This window comes from Pelophylax lessonae (genome assembly GCF_965119305.1).
Source record: "Pelophylax lessonae genome assembly, chromosome: 9".
NCBI lineage: Eukaryota > Metazoa > Chordata > Amphibia > Anura > Ranidae > Pelophylax > Pelophylax lessonae.
Window position 1 is genome coordinate 134,657,144 of NC_138776.1, and position 18,045 is coordinate 134,675,188.

Sequence of the window (18,045 nt, forward strand, 5' to 3'; positions counted from 1 at the left end):
AACATCTATGAATGCTTTCACACTAGGGTGGTGCGCTGGCAGTGCGGTTAAACAAATCCTGCAAGCAGCATCTTTTGAGCAAGTTTAGAGTGCTAAAAAAAGCGCCCTCAAAAACGCCCCTCTCCACTGAAATGAATAGGAAACGCCTCAAATGCACCCAAAGAGCCCTTCAAAAGCACCTCAAAATGGTTCTTGAAGCAGTTTTTGAGTCACGTGTCCTTAACCGCTTGCCGACTGCGCACAGTATATTTACTGCGGCAGTCGGCCCCGGCCAGGCAGAGTGACGTAGGTCTACGTCGCTCGCCTGTCACTCCTTCCAGAGCCAATAGCGGGCGGGCGCGCGCCCGCCTCGGCTCGTTCACGGAGGAGTGCGGGAGTGTGACTGGCGGACCCGATGTCCGCCGGTCACACTACGATCGCCGCTACAGCGGGAGAAAGACAGAGCGGCTTGTGTAAACAAGCCACCTGTCAGTTCTCCCTGTGTAAAAGTGAAGATCAAACAGTTCTACTATGTAGAACTGTTGATCTTTGTTTTTACACTAGTAGACCTGTCCCTACACAGTTAGAATCACGCCCCTAGGACACACTTAACCCCTCCCTGTCCAATACTGTTAACCCCTTCCCTGCCAGTGTCATTTCTGCAGTAACAGTGCATATATATAGCACTGATTACTGCAGTAATGTCACTGGTACCCCCCAAAAGTGTCAAAAATGTCAGTCAAGGGTCCGATCTGTCCGCCGCAATGTCGCAGTACCGCAAAAAAAAAAATCGCAGATCGCCGCCATTACTCGTTAAAAAAAAAAACACCAAAAATGACAAAAATCTTTCCCTTTGTTAGTAAACGCGATAACTTTTGCGCAAACCAATCAAAATACGCTTTTTGCGATTTTTTTTACCAAACATAGGTAGCGTAAAACAAATTGGCCGAAAATTTTAAAAAATTTTGATTTTTACATTTTTTTTTGGGGGAATTTCATATAAAAAAGTGAAAAATATTGTTGTTTTTGCAAAAATTACGCTCTTTTTTTGTTTATAGCGCGTGATCAAAAAATCGCACAGGTGATCAAATACCACCAAAAGAAAGCTCTGTTTGTGGGAAAAAAAGGACGTGAAATTCGTTTAGGTATAGCGTCGCACGACCTCGCGATTGTCCGTTAAAGTCACGCAGTAAAAAAAATCGCAAAATAACCCCTGGTCTTTTAGCAGGAAAATCCTCCGGTGGTAAAGTGGTTAAAAAAAGCACACCGCTAATGCCTCAAAAGCGCAGCAAAAGCGATACATTTTTTATGGGCAGTTTTCAAGTGCCGCAGTGTGAAAGGGCTCCTTATATTATTAGTACTATACAGGATTTATATAGTGCCAACAGTTAGCACAGCACTTTACAATATAAAGGGAGACCGTACAATAACAAACAATTTAGAACAAGAAGGTTAGGAGGGCCCTGCTTGTGAGAGCTAACAATCTAAAAGGTTATACAAAAGGTAATAACTGTGTGGGGACGTGTTGATGGAGAAAGCAAAGGAGGATAAATTGCATTTTCAGGGTTCATTTAAAACCAGAGAGTATAGATAGCATTACAAGTTGGAGAAGGGGGTTCCAGAGGATGGGAGAGGTTCTGGAAAAGTCTAGGAGGCAAGCGAGGGAAGAGGCGGCGAGGGAATTAGACAACAGGAGGTTTTATAAAAGAGCAAAGACAACAGTTGGGTTATATTTTGAGACGAGGTTGGCAATGTAGCTCAGAGCAGTGTTGTTCTTAAATAGGACAGCTGAGCCCATAATAACTTGATTCTGGCAAAAGCTGGTGTAAATAGTCAGTATAGAGTAGATGTTAACCTCTTGCTGGCTTCAGCTTATATAGAGTGGATATGAAAAGTGCACACACCCCTGTTAAGCTGTCAGGTTTATGTGATATAAAACAATGAGACAAATATATATCATTTTAGTACTTTTTTCACCTTTATTGTGACCTATAAACTGTACAACTCAGTTGAACAACAAACTGAAATCTTTTAGGTGGAGGGAAGTAAAAATAAAAAAACTAAAATAATATGGTTGCTTAAGTTTGCACAGCCTTAAAATAATACTTTGTTGAAACACCTTTTGATTTTATTAAAGCACACTTAGGGTATGAGTCTATTAGCATTGCACATTTTGACTTGGCAATATTTGCCCCCTCTTCTTTGCAAAAAACTCCAAATCTGTAATTTTGCAAGGGCATCTCCCTGTGCACAGCCCTCTTCAGATCACCCCACAGATTTCAATCAGATTCAGGTCTGGGCTCTGGCTGGGCCATTCCAAAACTTCAATCTTCTTCTGGTGAAGCCAATTCTTTGTTGATTTGGATGTATGCTTTGGGTCGTTGTCATGCTGAAAGATGAGGTTCCTCTTCATGTTCAGCTTTCTAGCAGAAGTCTGAAGGTTTTGTGCCAATATTGACTGGTATATGGAACTGTTCATAATTCCCTCTGCCTGTTCCAGCTGAAGAAAAACAGACCCAAAGCATGATGCTGCCACCACCATGCTTCACTGTGGGCATGGTGTTTTTTTGGTGATGTGCAGTGTCGTTTTTGGGCCAAACATATCTTTTGGAATTATGGCCAAAAAGTTCAACCTTGGTTTCATGAGACCAGAACACATTTTTCCACTTGCTTTTGCAAAATTTAGCCAGGCTTGGATGTTTTTCTTCGTAAGAAAGGGCTTCTGTCCTCCCACTCTACCCCGTAGCCCAGACATATGAAGATTACAGGTGATTGTTGTCACATGTACCACACAGCCAGTACTTGCCAAATATTCCTGCAACTCTAATGTTGCTGAAGGCCTCGTTAGCCTCCCTGACCAGTTTTCTTCTGGTCTTTTCATGAATTTTGGGGCGAGGTCCGGTTCTTGATAATGTCACTGTTGTGCCATATTTTCACCGCTTGATGGTGTCCGTCTTCACTGTGTTCCATGGTATATCTAATGCCTTGGAAATTATTTTTTACCCTTCCCCTGACTGATACCTTTTAATAATGAGATGCCTCTGATGCTTTTGAAGCTCCCTGTGGACCATGGCTTTTGCTGTAGGATGCGACTCAGAAAATGTCAGGAAAGACCTACTAGGACAGCTGAAATTTGAGTTAATCTGAGGCACTTTAAATAATGACAGGTGAATCCCCAGGTATAAGAGGGTGTGTACACTTCTGCAACCACATTATTTTAGTTTTTTTTTTTACTCCCCTCTTAAAAGATTTCAGCTTGTTTTTCAATTGAGTTGTATAGTTTATAGGTCACATTAAAGGTGGAAATTGCTCTAAAAATGATTGAGCTTTATCTCATTTTTGTTCCCCTCACAGAAACCTCACATTTTAACAGGGGCGTGTAGACTTTTTATATCCACTGTATGAGGCGGCATGGAGGGTGGGCCTTAACACCCAGCTGCAACACATATACATCCATGGTATTCCAAGCCTCTGTGCCGAAAGTCGACTCACAACACACTGACAGATCCTGTCACGGACAGCCCCCAATCACTGTGATTGAACATGCTCCTGAACAGGTGACTGGTGTGACAGCTAATCATAGCATTTACAAATTCAGGAAGCTACCTCCGCCTCCATGCATTACCACTCACTTAAAGATCGCTGGGAGGTGGCAGGAATGGATTAATGGAGTATAACAGCAAACTCATAAAATTTCCACATTTGCTACATATGAATGCTGTGGTGACAATTTAGAACATAAGGGTTGAAATGCATAGCATTAAACAAGAGGTGCTTCATATTGCTGCAACACCGTACATTTAAAAGACCAAGTATAGTCCAGAATTTCAAATATGAAGCAGTTGGATCACTGTGACAGTTCTTGGCTGTCATAATGGCCGATTTCGGGAGATTGTGGTGTATAAAAATGTCCTAAGACACTTCACCTACATATAGATCAGAGGGCCTACTGCAGTGAAATGGAGTTTTAACCCAACAAACTAATTTGAGGTACAAATACATTCTGCTGGACACCGCAGTAGCAAAACCAAGCTAACGCCCACAGCAAATGCCATGAAAAAAATGTAACATGTCCTTATGTAAATAAACCAGCAAAGGAAGCAAAAGCAGGTTTCTTAAAATACCTTTATATGAAAATAATGTGCAAAACTTTGGTCTCCACCAGAATATATCTTCTTCACGTAGTAATACCTGTCCACATCTAAAAACATAAAAAAAGGCAGTTAGCCGGAAGGAAAACGTAAAGCAAAATGAACACCAAATATGGAACCTACCCTGAGGTAGCTGGGAATAATCACTATGGGACAGCCAGTTTCCCTTTACAGTGAATGGACTTTTTCTATTGCACGTAGACCCAGTTCCTAATTGCCCATTGCCACCTAGTCCAAAAGAGTAGATGCGCCCGCAAGAAGGAACAAAAGCTAAGGTGTGTTGTCTATGGAGGGGGAAAGAGGACAAAGTTAGAATGGACTCCAAGACAGCATTAAAAAAGATTTAACAAAAATATTTTGCAACCAATCTACCACACAAAAAGTTATAAAAAATCAGCCTCAAAATAATTTCAGAAAAAAAAAAAAAACTTCATTTAAACAGGGTGGTATGACTGTAGAATAAAGTGAACATTCTGTGCATGGAAGAACTGTCTCGAACTAGAATGGCATTACCACTGTGTAGCCCACGCGACAGAGAGATGGCAGATCACTGGATTACATGCTTAGAGCAACTAATGCCTCGTACACATGCATCGATTATTGGCCGTGAATTTTCGGCCAACGTCCGATCGGCCGATTTTCGGCTTGTTAGTATGATCCTTCCAACAACCAACTCCGACTTTTCGGCCGAATAAAATCTGGTGTGCAGGCTATAAAATTTTTGTTGGCCGTCAACAAAACGGCCGATTTTCCGTCAGTCAGTACAGATTTCAGCAGACAAAAATCTGATGAGCAAGACTGGGCATGCTCAGAGAAGAGAAGACACACGGAAAGTAAACCAGCACATGACATCACTTCTGAAGTAGATTTTTGTTGGCCGAGAAAATTCGTGTGCAGTCTAGAGCACATTCCAACCAACAAAACACAACTTGGACAAAAGACGGCCGATCGGTCGGCCGATAATCGTTGCGTGTGTACGAGGCATAAGTGTCACCGTGTATGCTAATCATGAGAAGTGTAATTTTACTTTTTATCAATGAAGGGGGTGGTCACCAACTTAAAAGCCAAGTTCAGGTTTAAAGAAAAATAATAAATGCATATATTTTTGCAGAAGAAAAGAGGCATTTATTTTTTCCTGTAGGAGCCTGGAAAACAATGCGCACACAATCAATAGATCACGGGTACAATGCTAGAATCCTATATCAGGCAAGAATGGGAAACCATTCCTCTTTCAAAACTCCAGCAAGTGTTGTTAAAAAAAGAGGGGATAGGAGGGTGGATAGGATTTCCCGTATGGAAGATCTCACTTTTCAAGCCCTTGCCGCTCCTTCCAAGTTTTATGACATTTGGGCCCCATGGGTCGACTTTGCTGCCTCGGATGAATACCGTCGCCTACTGACCACTTAGTCTGACCACTTACTGCCCCGCCCTGCCTGCCTTTCTGCCGAGTTCCGGGGGAGTGCACCCACACTCCTCTTCTCCTTCCCTCCCCATTTCTGGCCTCCTTTCTACTCTTCCTACTTAGTCTGCCTTTCCTGCTCTCCTATCGCCCTTTTACTACTGCTCCCTTAACATGTTGTCTCGTGACGCTTCCAGCGTCCGCCCCCCCCTTGGTTATCCTTAGCCTCCCCCCCTCCCCCACCCCCCTTTTACCTCCCGTACCCGTGCTCGGTGAGGAGCGGTCCGTTCGCATTTGTGGATGGTGGTCCCCCGGTCCTGGACACAGCGTGTTCCCCTTGGGGGTGTTCCCTCCAGGAATGTCATCTTACTGCCCCCTGACCGCCCCGTCCATATCTCTCCAGGTTGATGGGTCGGAGTTCTTACCTTTCCCCGTAGCTGCTCTACCCAGTACGATCCCACTACCCCTTCTGACAGCATTTAGCCCTGTTGCACACTTGTTTTGGCCCATGTGGCTGGGGCTTGTGCCCAAGCCACATCGGCCCCTCCTAACGCAATGTTATACTTAATTGTTGACCTTGTATTTGGCTTGGCCAGGTCATACTTGACTTGTCTATGTTTCTGTATTTGCTGCATATTGCATATTCTTGCTCCTAGGTACGGTCTATGGTGCTCTCGGATGAGTGTTATTATTTGTCTTTGTATCCGCTGACTGTGCCACAATGTTATCACTTGTCATTGTTCCTTTTTATTTCTCTCAATAAAACGTTTATTAAAAAAAAAAAAAAAAAAGAGGGGATGCTACATCGCGGTAAACCTGGCCGGTCTCAACTCTTATGAGACGTGTTTCTGCCATTAATTGGTACATTTGATATGTTTACTATTGGGACTAAAATTTGGATTTGAAAACCATCGCATTGTAAATTTTACCCAGTGCCCCTACTCTTTCTTGAAATTGGGATTTTATTTGGTGTATTTATTTAATTTTATTTGGATGAAATAATCCAACAAAGAAACATCTTCTGTAAACCTGCTAATCCCAAGTGCCACAATCATTGACAAGATATTGGTTTTCAAATAAATAAATCTTCCTTGCATTTTATTAAACTGTGTTTGCATAGAGAAAAAGAATTAAAGAAACTATACCAGATGAAACAAATTGCAGAAAGATTACTACACTAGTCCAGCTGGACAAAATATTTAAAGCTAATCTGACCAAAGTCTGATAACATTTTTTGAAGTTATGTAACTGGACTTCCACAAGAATATCTGCTCTGTCCCACCATGTGCATGAAATGTCCATGAAATGCACATGCATACCCATTAAATTTGCCCACAGAAGAGGTTTGTGAGGCAGTCTATAATATTTTACTGTAATTAATAGAAGCATAAACTATTAGCATTTAATGATTATGCCATGATGTATATAACAAGTAAAGACAGCCTGCTTTTTATGTTTTTTTAAAAAGAATAAATAATAAAAGTACCTTTACAATATTTATCTCAATATAGTAAATGGAATCAAGAGGTTCAAAGCAGTAATATTATTGGTTTGGAAGGGATTACCTGCCACATGCGATCTGTGTTACAATGCTACCCATGAGCTCAAACACCTTTCTGGGGTTGATTTCATGATTAGTAGAATTGTGGCCTAGTTGCCCATATCCTCCAGCTCCAAAGGTGAACACGCCACCCTCCTATTCAAAAGAATCAATCATTTACATATGAAAGAACAGATTTTTCAAAACCATCCATTTCTCTTTTTACATCTTTAAAGGTTAACTCAACTTTTGTGGGGAAAAAAAATATTATAACGTATACAATTACGACACAAGTCATATTGTAATTGAATGATAATAAAAATTACCTTTTATTTTCAGTCTGTAGTACTGTCATTTTCTGTCAAATGCAATGCAAAATGGCTACCTGGATGCATCCTGTACCTGTACATCCTGTGCAAAATGGCTACCTGGATGCATCCCCCCAGAAATTGCATTTCGTGCTTGTGTGATTACAGATTTTCCCAGAACTCTTTACTAATATATGTCAGATTTTTGGCATCCCTTGAATCAAAAATTCATTTTTGGTGAGATACTCCCAAAGGGAAATCATATCTAAAGGGATGCAGGCCCTGACACTTTTCTCAGAGTCCTGCAGGTGCAGTAGCCGATTATTATAAAACCACTCCCATAAAGATTTGCCCATGGACACAAACAGCTATTTCTTCAGAATAACAAAAGGTAGGAATCTGCAACAGTTTGTTAAACTCCTTGCAAAGTACACTGATCACCCAGAAGGGAATGTTTTTTTTCTCAAAAGTGGAGTTACTCTTTAATATACAATGCAGACATAGCATGTTGATTATCGTACCTTAGTAAGTGCAGCAGTGTGATCTTCTCCGCAGCAGATATGCACAATCTTCTGAGAGCGCAGTGACTTGAGAAGACATGGAACATATCGGTCTGCAGGAAAGACAGGCATTTGTAATTCACCAAAAAACAGTGAAAAAAAAGTTCATGAAATTAATTCAATCACAATTACAGAATGCTGGTGTGTGATAGTCGGTGAGAGCATTTGAGCACTGGGGAGTGGTGTGTATAACATGTGGTGAGTTTAATGAAGATTTCACTGACTGAAGTATAATTTTTTTGATGAACTTGCACAAGGCTGACACTGGAGAATATCACTGGTGTACCAAACACTGTTAACCTGAATGGACACTCATTTAGATGGGCATGAATTCAAATGCATATTGTTGTTAATGCTGTATATTTGTATTTTTTATTTGATGTTTTTTTTTTCATCTTTTTACACATTTTTTTCTGTTTCTAAATTACCACTGTGCTGCCTCATATTTAGTCTCACTGTGTTTTGATGAAATTGATTTGTTATGTATTACTACCGTATAGTTTGATATTTTAGATTTAGTAGGAATTTTGTAAGTTATGTTGTACTTGTGTTCAACAATAATGAATTTAGTGTATTTTTATAGACAATATTGATTTACTAAACATTTGCGCAACTAAAGTGGGATATAAAAATCAGCAGTACCATCTTCTCATTCTACTGGTCCTGTGCTTTCGGAAAATGTATGGTCTGAGGAGTTGATATTTTACAAACATTTAAAGCGGTAAAGTAAAAAATGAAACTTAAGAAAAAAAAAGAAAATAGCAAAAATAGTCCGTCTACCTGAGGTTTAAAAGCAAAGTGTGGGAACCCGGCAGTGTAAAGCTCTTTAGCTACTTGCTAGGAATATGTAAAAATAAGTAACATTTTTATAACAGGGTTTCTCAACCAGAGTTTCCTTAGAAATCCCCAGGGGTTCCGCTGTGATCTACCTGTCAATCGCAGGCAGCTGATGGGTAGCTCGCAACCACGCATTTTCCCCACATGCAGAGTGGTGCAGGGAAGCAATGGGTATCTGTGCTGTTTCCAGCTGGCCCCTCCTCCCCTCGTGTCCATTCCGAGTGTTTGTATGTGACAGATGTGGAAGAGAGGAGGGCCGGTGGGGAAGAGTGCACTACAACAGGACTCACATAAGCTTTTCTGCACAGGTCTGCATTAGAAGGAACTGTAGACTGCTGCCTTCCCTGACCTGTGCCCTGCAAACCTCCCATGTAATGTGGTCTCCTGGCTCCCAGTGCTCTGCTAACCTCCTGTACCCTGTCCTTCTGGCCCCCTATGCTCTGCCCTGCTAACTTCCTGCACCCTGCCCTGCCCTGCTGCCCCCCTGGCCTCTTTCCTGCTAATTTCTTGTACCCTGCCCTGCTGCCCCCCTGGCCTCTTTCCTGCTAATTTCTTGTACCCTGCCCTGCTGCCCCCCTGGCCTCTTTCCTGCTAATTTCTTGTACCCTGCCCTGCTGGCCCCATGCTCTGCCCTACTAACCTCTTCTACTCTACCCTGCTGGTCCCCTGTGCTCTTCCCTGTTAACCTCTTGTACTCTGCCGTGCTGGCCCCCTGTGCTCTGCCCTGTTAACCTCTTGTATCCTGCCCTGCTGACAACCTGTACACTTCTTATCTCAGTTTGATCCAGAATTGAGCATCTGTGCAGAAAAAAGCAAGCACAAGTTTCCCATTAAATAGGTAAGCTTTAATATTTATTCATTTATTTAATGCTATTTCTAAAAATAATTGTTGTTTTAGCAATAGCTCACTGATTACACCAATGTTCCGTGAACTGTAAATCTGAATATTATTGCAAGAGTTTATCGGTTGCAGGATTTTCTCCCCTATGAACAGATCATGTCACAGACAGCATAATAATTTAAAGAACTTTTCTTAATAGAAAAGAGGGCATGTCCCCTTCCGACCATCAGTACAGCTATTTTGCCTAAAGACCTAAAGCTGTTAACCATCACGTTGTCAGAGGTTTAGATACAGGAAGAGGACAGGGCATGCACAAAAAAATGGCAACCACCCCAACCTATAACTGGCCTTTGCAGGAAGGTGCAGATGGACTGCGGGCTTCCATGTGCACCTTGATACAAAAGGCCAGTTATAAGTTGGGGTGGTTGCCACTTTGCTCTTGCTCGGCGTCATGCGTGTCCCTGTGCCTTTAAAGGAGGAGTGGGCTGCCTCCAGGCAAACCCGCCTTTAACCTACCCATTCTTATATATGCTTCTATTATGGAGGCTCTGGAAATTTTGAGTTAGGACCGCAGTATAGACAGAGGTCCCTGGTTGTGGGGACTGTGGCCTACGCATACATTTGCAAATGTGTGCAAACAAAACCCTGTTTTTAACGTAAATTGTGAGCAAATGTCAATTTGATTGTTTTGCAGGCTGGCTGGTAAGTGTGCTAGAAAATCTTTAGTTTGTGAAGAGGACAGGGCATCCCTGCACTGAAGATTTCATCACGATCCAGCTGTCTGCACAACCTGGGACATATTCATTATAGGCACATGATGTGACTAAAGCTGTGGGTATTTTTTTTTTAATTCTTTTTTTAACGTAAACTTCATCTTTAAGAGCGCTTACACGGTTAGATAACGAACAGGACTAAAAAAATGTATGTAATGCTTTATCAGATAAAATTGCTTTTATTTTATTTTAACATGCACAGAAAACATGAACTATAAATATTTGCTATGGGTAATAACCCCAACTATGCTTAACCACTTGCCGACCGCCGCACGACTATCTACGTCGGCGGTCAGCCCCTCACAGGCAAACTAACGTAGGGCTACGTTGCTTGCTTGTGAGGGTCTAGGGAGCGAGCGCGCGCCCCCGGAGGCGCGCTCCCGCTCCCGCGTGGTCACGGACCCCCCCGCGCGTGTGACCAGCGGACCCGATGTCCGCCGGTCACTCGGCGATCGGCGGGGGAGAGGGAGAATGTCAGGCAGCTTGTGTAAACAAGCTGTCTGTCATTCTCCTCGCTGCAAAGACACTGATCACATGGATCTACTATGTAGATCCGTTGATCAGTGTCCTTACAGCTGAAGCCACAGCCAATCACAGTAGAAAGCACGCCCCTAGGGACACACACAGCCCCTCCCTCCCAAATAAAGTTAACCCCTTCACTACCAGTGTATTTTTACAGTAACAGTGCATATATATAGCACTGATTACTGTAGAAATGTCACTGGTAACCCCAAAAGTGTCAAAAATGTCAGTCAAGGGTCCGATCTGTCCGCCGCAATGTCGCAGTACCGCAAAGAAAATCGCAGATCGCCGCCATTACGCGTTAAAAAAAAAACCAACAAAAATGACAAAAATCTTTCCCTTTGTTAGTAAACGCGATAACTTTTGCGCAAACCAATCAAAATACGCTTTTTGCGATTTTATCTACCAAACATAGGTAGCATAAAACAAATTGGCCGAAAATTTTAAAAAATTTTGATTTTTACATTTTTTTGGGGGGGAATTTCATATAAAAAAATGTGAAAAATATTGCTATTTTTGCAAAATTGACGCTCTTTTTTTGTTTATAGCGCGTGATCAAAAAATCGCACAGGTGATCAAATACCACCAAAAGAAAGCTCTGTTTGTGGGAAAAAAAGGACGCCAAATTCGTTTAGGCACAGCGTCGCACGACCGCGCAATTGTCCGTTAAAGTCACGCAGTGCCGAATCGCAAAATACCCCCTGGTCGGAATGGGGGTAAAATCTTCCGGGGCTTAAGTGGTTAACATTATTCCATAGCTGTACACGAATTTCCATGTCTTGTGTATGCAAGCCATTGCATTAGCAATCACAAGCTATAATTATTATTCAAACATTGCATATAATATGTAAATATTGTCTTACCATTCTCATCGTTAAGACCAAGCTGACCAAATTTGTTCCGCCCCCAGCCAAAAACGGCACCTGAGAGCGTTAGTGCAAAGCTGTGGGCACCTCCAGCAGCAATCTGGTGAAAAGGGATCCCCGATAACGATTTTAAGGGTCTGGGCGCACTTACATTCTTCTGTTCATAGCCCAGACCAAGCTGGCCATATCTGTTTGATCCCCAGACAAAGATTTCACTTTCTGTAGTGCAATAAAATACAATATGTTACAGGCAAATATCTACACAGTTTACCAAACAAAAGCTTAGCATTGAAATTTACAGATTTAGGCATCATTCGCACATACGCCGAAGCCCATATACCGTGAATGGACGAGTGGTCTTAAAAACTCTTTACATAGACTCATCCCCTATTCTCTGAATATTATCCCTTATCCGCAAGGACTGCCCTAGGGCTAACCCCCCCAAAACCCAAAATTCAGTATCTCAGAAAATTAGAATATTACATAAGACCAATAAATAATAAGGAGGAGCCAGGATCACCGGCGAGGAACCCAAAAGGAAGAGTTTAGGGGCTGCTCAGGATAAGACCATTGTTTTTATTTAAAAAAATCTTTCCTTTAGAAACACTTAAATTCTAACCCCCCCCCCCCCAAAAAAAAAAAAAAAAACATTACCAACACACGTAAAGGTGCATGTGGAACTATACACTGAACACAGAGATTGCGGTGTAAGCGAGCCCCTAACCATCAATACAGTTATGTATTTACTAAGAAAAGATCATTAGATGTACTTTAAAATGCAACTAGTCTGACTTTATATCTTCTACTGGATATCAGCCTCATTTAATCCCCTGTACAGCTGAACTCAAACAGAAGGCTAACCAGGGGCACTGCATACATGTTCTGGAAAGGAATACAGGTAAGGAAAGGAAACTTAAAGAAACTTAAGGAAAGGAAAAAGGAAAGGTGCTGGAAAGGAACAGGTAGCGAGCAGAGGGATAATCTCATACTTACATAGAGTTCCTTGAAAATATATTCACACCCCTTGAAATTTTTTCATGTTACAACCAAAAACGTAAATGTATTTTATTGAGATTTTATGTGATAGATCAACACAAAGTGGCAAATCATTGTGAAGTGGAAGGAAAATGATAAATGTTTTTCAACATTTGTTAAAATTAAAGTGTGGCATGCATTAGTATTCAACCACCTTTCGCTGCAATTACAGCTGCAAGTATTTTTGGGTATGTCTCTACCAGCTTTGCACATCTAGAGAGTGACATTTTTGCCCATTCTTCTTTGCAAAATAGCTCAAGCTCTGTCAGATTGGATGGAGAGCATCTGTGAACAGCAATTTTCAAGTCTTGCCACAGATTCTCCACTGGATTTAGGTCTGGACTTTGACTGGGCAATTGTAACACATGAATATGCTTTGATATAAACCATTCCATCGTAAATCAGGCCCTATGTTTAGGGTTGTTGTCCTGCTGGAAGGTGAACCTCTGCCCCAGTTTCAAGTATTTCGCAGACTCTAGCAAGTTTTCTTTTACGATTGCCTTGTATTTGGCTCCAGCAATCTTCCCATCAACTCTGACCAGCTTCCCTTGTCCCTGCTGAAGAAAAGCATCCCCACAACATGATGCTGCCACAACGTTTCAAGGTGGGGATGGTGTGTTCAGAGTGATGTGCAGTGTTACTTTTCAGCCACTCATAGCATTTTGATTTTAGGCCAAAAAGTTCAGTTTTAGTCTCATCTGACCAGAACATCTTCTTCTGCGTTTGCGAGAACCATGTGTGGGACACAGCAAACTGCAAATGACTTCCTTTTAACAAAAGCTTTCTTCTTGCCACTCCTCCGTAAAGGCCAGATTTGTGCAGTGCACGACTAATAGTTGTCCTATTAAAAGATTCTCCCTCCTGAGCTGTGGATCTCTGAAGCTCCTCCAGAGTTCCCATGGGCCTCTTTGATGCACTTATTAATGCTCTCCTTGCCCAGCCTGTCAGTTTAGGTGGACAGCCATGTCTTGGTAGGTTTGCAGTTGTGCCATTGTTATGAGGCAGGTGGAAGGAAGCCTGTCGTGCAGAGAAGGCTTTCCGTTGCCGGTGGGCGGAGCTTGGTTGGAAACCCGAGGTGAGTAGCACAGGCTAACCTGAGGTGCGGGGTCTAAGCATCCACCGGTCTTCACCAGGGCCTCTGAAGGTGAGGATGGATTTGGCTGCAGGTGGATACCAGGTCGCGGTCCCCAGGGTCGCCCCACCAGGGGGTAACCGGTCAAGGTCCGAAGGTGGATGAGCCGACAAGGAGAATCCAGAAGAGTAGTCAAAACGAGCCGGGATCAGGACAAGCAGCAAACAAGCGAAGTCAGGGACGAGCCAAAGGTCAACAGGTATCAGACAGGAAATCAACAGGAAGCAGGTTCAGAACACAGGAGAGCTGAAGACAACACAGCAAAGTGCAGTGCTGTTGAGCTGTTTAAATAAGGCAGCCTGTTTGCCAATTACTGCAACTAGTCTGCTCTGGATTAACCCTTTAGGTTGCAGACAGCACATCATGACACACATCAGTGTGCTCAGGAAGCGTTCCTAACAGCCATACTCTTTCCATTTTTAGATGATGGATTGAAGAGTGCTCCGTGAGATGTTCAAAGCTTGGGAAATTTTTTCTATAACCTAACCCTGCTTTAAACTTCTCCACAACTTTATCCCTGATCTGTCTGATGTGTTCCTTGGGCTTCATGATGCTGTTTGTTCACTAAGGTTCTCTAACAAACCTCTAAGGGCTTCACAGAACAGCTGTATTTGTACTGAGATAGGTAGACTCTATTTACTAATTAGGTGACTTCTGAAGGCAATTGGTTCCACTAGATTTTAGTTAGGTGTATCAGAGTAAAAGGGGGCTGAATACAAATGCATGCCACACTTTTCAGGTATTTATTGATAAAATTTTGAAAACCATTTATAGTTTTCCTTCCACTGCACAATTATGTGCCACTTTGTGTTGGACATAAAATCCCAATTAAATACATTTACATTGTTGGTTGTAACATGACAAAACGTGGAAAATTTCAAGGGGTATAAATACTTTAAGGCACTGTATGTAACTATGAGATTTTCCCTCTGCTCTCTTCCTGTCAACATATTCCTTTCCAGGTCTAGTTCAACCAACTCCCGCTGCTCCTTCAATGACCACTTGCGGGCTGGCTGCAGGGAGGTGACTAAAGTAGAAATCTAGCCTAAACTTTGTATAGTTCTAGTCTGTATGGGGAAGGTTTAGAACCTCTGTCAGGACAGCAATAATTATCTGCCAGAGACTCTAAACGTTCCTTGCTAACCTCAAATTGGAAAAAAGTATGCCTACAAATACATTTTACTCTGCCGCTGGACAAATATCATGGGATAGTAAAATGGCTTGTAGTCATGTGTTGAGGAAGAAGAAAAGGAATTATTCATTGGACACTGTAAATTACAGGGAAGATTGTAACTCATTACCTTTAGAAAGTGCCATTGAGTGATGGTACCCACATGTCACCTGCACAATCTGGACTTCAGACAAACTCTTTATATTTCTGGAAAAAAACAAAAGTGGATTCAGGTACAAATATGGCAAAATCTAAACTGACATTAAAGCCTGACTCTGGGAAACTTGAAAACTCTTCCTTGCAGCGTGGGTTAACTGTATATTGTAAAGGAGAGTAAAAACACTTTCAATTAGCTGATTTACGCAGCGTTCCTCCATGCTTCAGCAGAGGATTGTCCTTGGTGTAATGTCCAATGTATGGCTATGGACCGAGCATCAGTCTTGATGATGTCAGAATCTTAAACTAATGGAGCATAGGGGAGAAGACACTGGCTCTAGCACCATGGAGGAGTGGATCTGTAAATCTTCTTTTCTATGACCCCTAGCCTAAATAAGCAGTCAACCCTTTTAGTGTGGGAGCAGCCCCATTGCAATGGAGAATTTTCATGTTTCCTGGAGTTGGGCTTTAAGTACTTTAATACATTGTATTCCAATATTTGAAAAAAAGAGAGGAGAAAGAGAATACCCTCCAAAGTGTGGGGGACTATTATAGGCACAGCAGACAATATAGAAACTTACTATTGCGTATCTGGTAGCAGAGCCTGATATGATGAGGAAGGCCTCTCTTACACCTCTGACTCGGGGCCCCTGATAGAGGAGACAGGAGGCGCAGGAGTACAGAGTAGCATGAGTGCCTGTAAGTCTTGCTAGAAGCAGGGCAGGTGTCCTCACTGGGCAGGAGAAGTCATCAGATGGCTTCAGCAAGCAGGTAAGTAGGCAGGCAGCTGGTGCTGACGACAGAAGGCAGAGTAGCAAGGTCAGGCAGACCGGGTCATACACAGACAGGATGGATCGGGTACAGGGCATAGACAAGAGCATGGTCAGGAGACAAGCCAAGTCTGGAACCGATTAATGGAACAGGAGCCAAAGGAGCAGACAGAAGCAGAGGTCAGGGGGCTAGCCAAGGTTGATGCAGGTGGAGATCAGAGAATGGTCAAGACAAGCAGGGTCAGCAACTGGAAGCAGGATACAGGTTCACAGAAGGCTGAAAGGAAAAGCAGTACTGATCCTGAGCACTGGCTGTGTTTAAATTTTATTTGGCTCCAGCATCTTTCACCGGTGTGCACAAAAATGGGCAGCAGCTCATGCGTGCGAGTGTGCGCATATTTATTAGCCAGTGCCCAAGTCTTACACGCATGAAAGGGAATAGGATTTAGCTTATGCCCAAAAGTTCGTCCAGAGGAGTTATCTAGTTTGTTGGCATGCGCATCCTGACACTTACCAAAAATAGTATAAAACCGCATTTTATTACATATCAAAAAAGGTTAAAAAAAAAAAAATCAAGCATAAACTAGATAGCAGCCTGTACAAAATGTACCAGCAACACAGAAATTACTGTGTTGCTAATGCATTATTTACAAGCTGCTATATATTTTATTACTGTATCTTTTTTTACTCTTTTTTGATATGTAATAAAATACAGTTTATACTATTTTTTGTTTAAGTTTCTATATTGTCTGCTGTGCCTATAATAGCCCCCACACTCTGAAGGGTATTCTCTTTCTATTCAACTTTGGTATGGTGGCACTCTCACAGCTCTCTCCACCATATATCCATTGAATATTTTAAAATAATTGTTGCTGGGTTCCGAGTTTTGGTGGATTTTCTGATTTCTGCACAGAAATATGATTCAATCAATTATAAAAGAAAAACTGAAGTCACTTTGTTACAAGTTTTTTTAATCAAATAAAGCAAAAGGATAAACATGGCAGCAAGGCAACTAGAATTTGCAAAATGTGAACTAGCAGTGGTAACTCCAAGGTTTCCCTCAGCAATGGTTTTCCCTACTAGACTTCTAACAAAAAAAAAAAAAAATTGCAAGTATGGTTTTTCCAAGGGAAGTGTTGTAAATCCTCACATATTTCCACCATTAAAGAACAGTTCCACCCAAAAGTGGAAGCTCCACTTATCTGCTTCCTCCCACCCTCCATTCCACATTTGGCACTTTTTTTTTTGGGGGGGGGGGGGGTGAGGGGAGGGAGCGGATGCCCTTCAAAAACAGGTACCTGCTCCCACTTCTGTGTAAGGGCGCCGTGGCGAACTACGTCATTTGCGGCCCCTCCCTCTCCACCCCCCGCTGCCTCCTGGGAGACACACACAGGTCACAGAAGACAGGGGGACCATTCAGAAAGCACATCGCGTCACCGCAAGGCTTCACTTCCTGTTTCCCTTAGTAAGGATGCCAGTGCCTGCACCCAGAGCTGATGCACAAGTTGGCTTCGGGTGCCGACATCGCCGGCTCCCTGGACAGGTAAGTGTCCTTATATTGAAAGTCAGCAGCTACAGTTTTTGTTTTTTAATACAGGCTGGAACTCTGCTTTAAAGTGATATTAAACCCACAATTTTATTTAATCACTTAATAAGTACGCAGCTTCTTTATCTTTTAATCTTCATCTATGTTCCTGTTTAGCTTTGTGCCATGACTGATGCCCCAGGTTTTCAGGGTGGCTTCTTTCTCTTGCAGCGTCCTATGAAGCCACCCTTACATTTAGGAACTAGAGTTGGGTCTCCTTACACTGTGTGCTTCAATAGAAACCACATATCCGAGATGGCAAGGCACTTCCCCACATCTCCCTCCATCAAGCCAACAGACTAAGACTGCACTATCCACTGCTAACTCTTTCCTGTGAAGACTGGAAGTTCAGGGAAGCAGCACAGAAAACAGAAGCCAGCAGCATTAAACATTGTAAACTGCAAGTCCTGTGGTAAGAAT

General features: G+C 42.4%; 1 protein-coding gene across 2 annotated transcripts in view; it reads right to left on the minus strand.

The window, feature by feature from the left end:
• The window catches only part of HERC4 (HECT and RLD domain containing E3 ubiquitin protein ligase 4), a 95,578-nt gene that overhangs the window by 61,429 nt on the left and 16,104 nt on the right, over positions 1–18,045 (minus strand). For both annotated transcript variants that reach the window (XM_082267656.1, XM_082267657.1), the window contains exons 4-9: positions 15,245–15,321; positions 11,774–11,995; positions 7,899–7,990; positions 7,095–7,225; positions 4,254–4,414; positions 4,104–4,180 (exon numbers count right to left, since the gene is read on the minus strand). In XM_082267656.1, the coding sequence (XP_082123782.1) occupies positions 4,104–4,180; positions 4,254–4,414; positions 7,095–7,225; positions 7,899–7,990; positions 11,774–11,995; positions 15,245–15,321 (760 nt within the window). The remainder of the gene's footprint in view (positions 1–4,103; positions 4,181–4,253; positions 4,415–7,094; positions 7,226–7,898; positions 7,991–11,773; positions 11,996–15,244; positions 15,322–18,045) is intronic.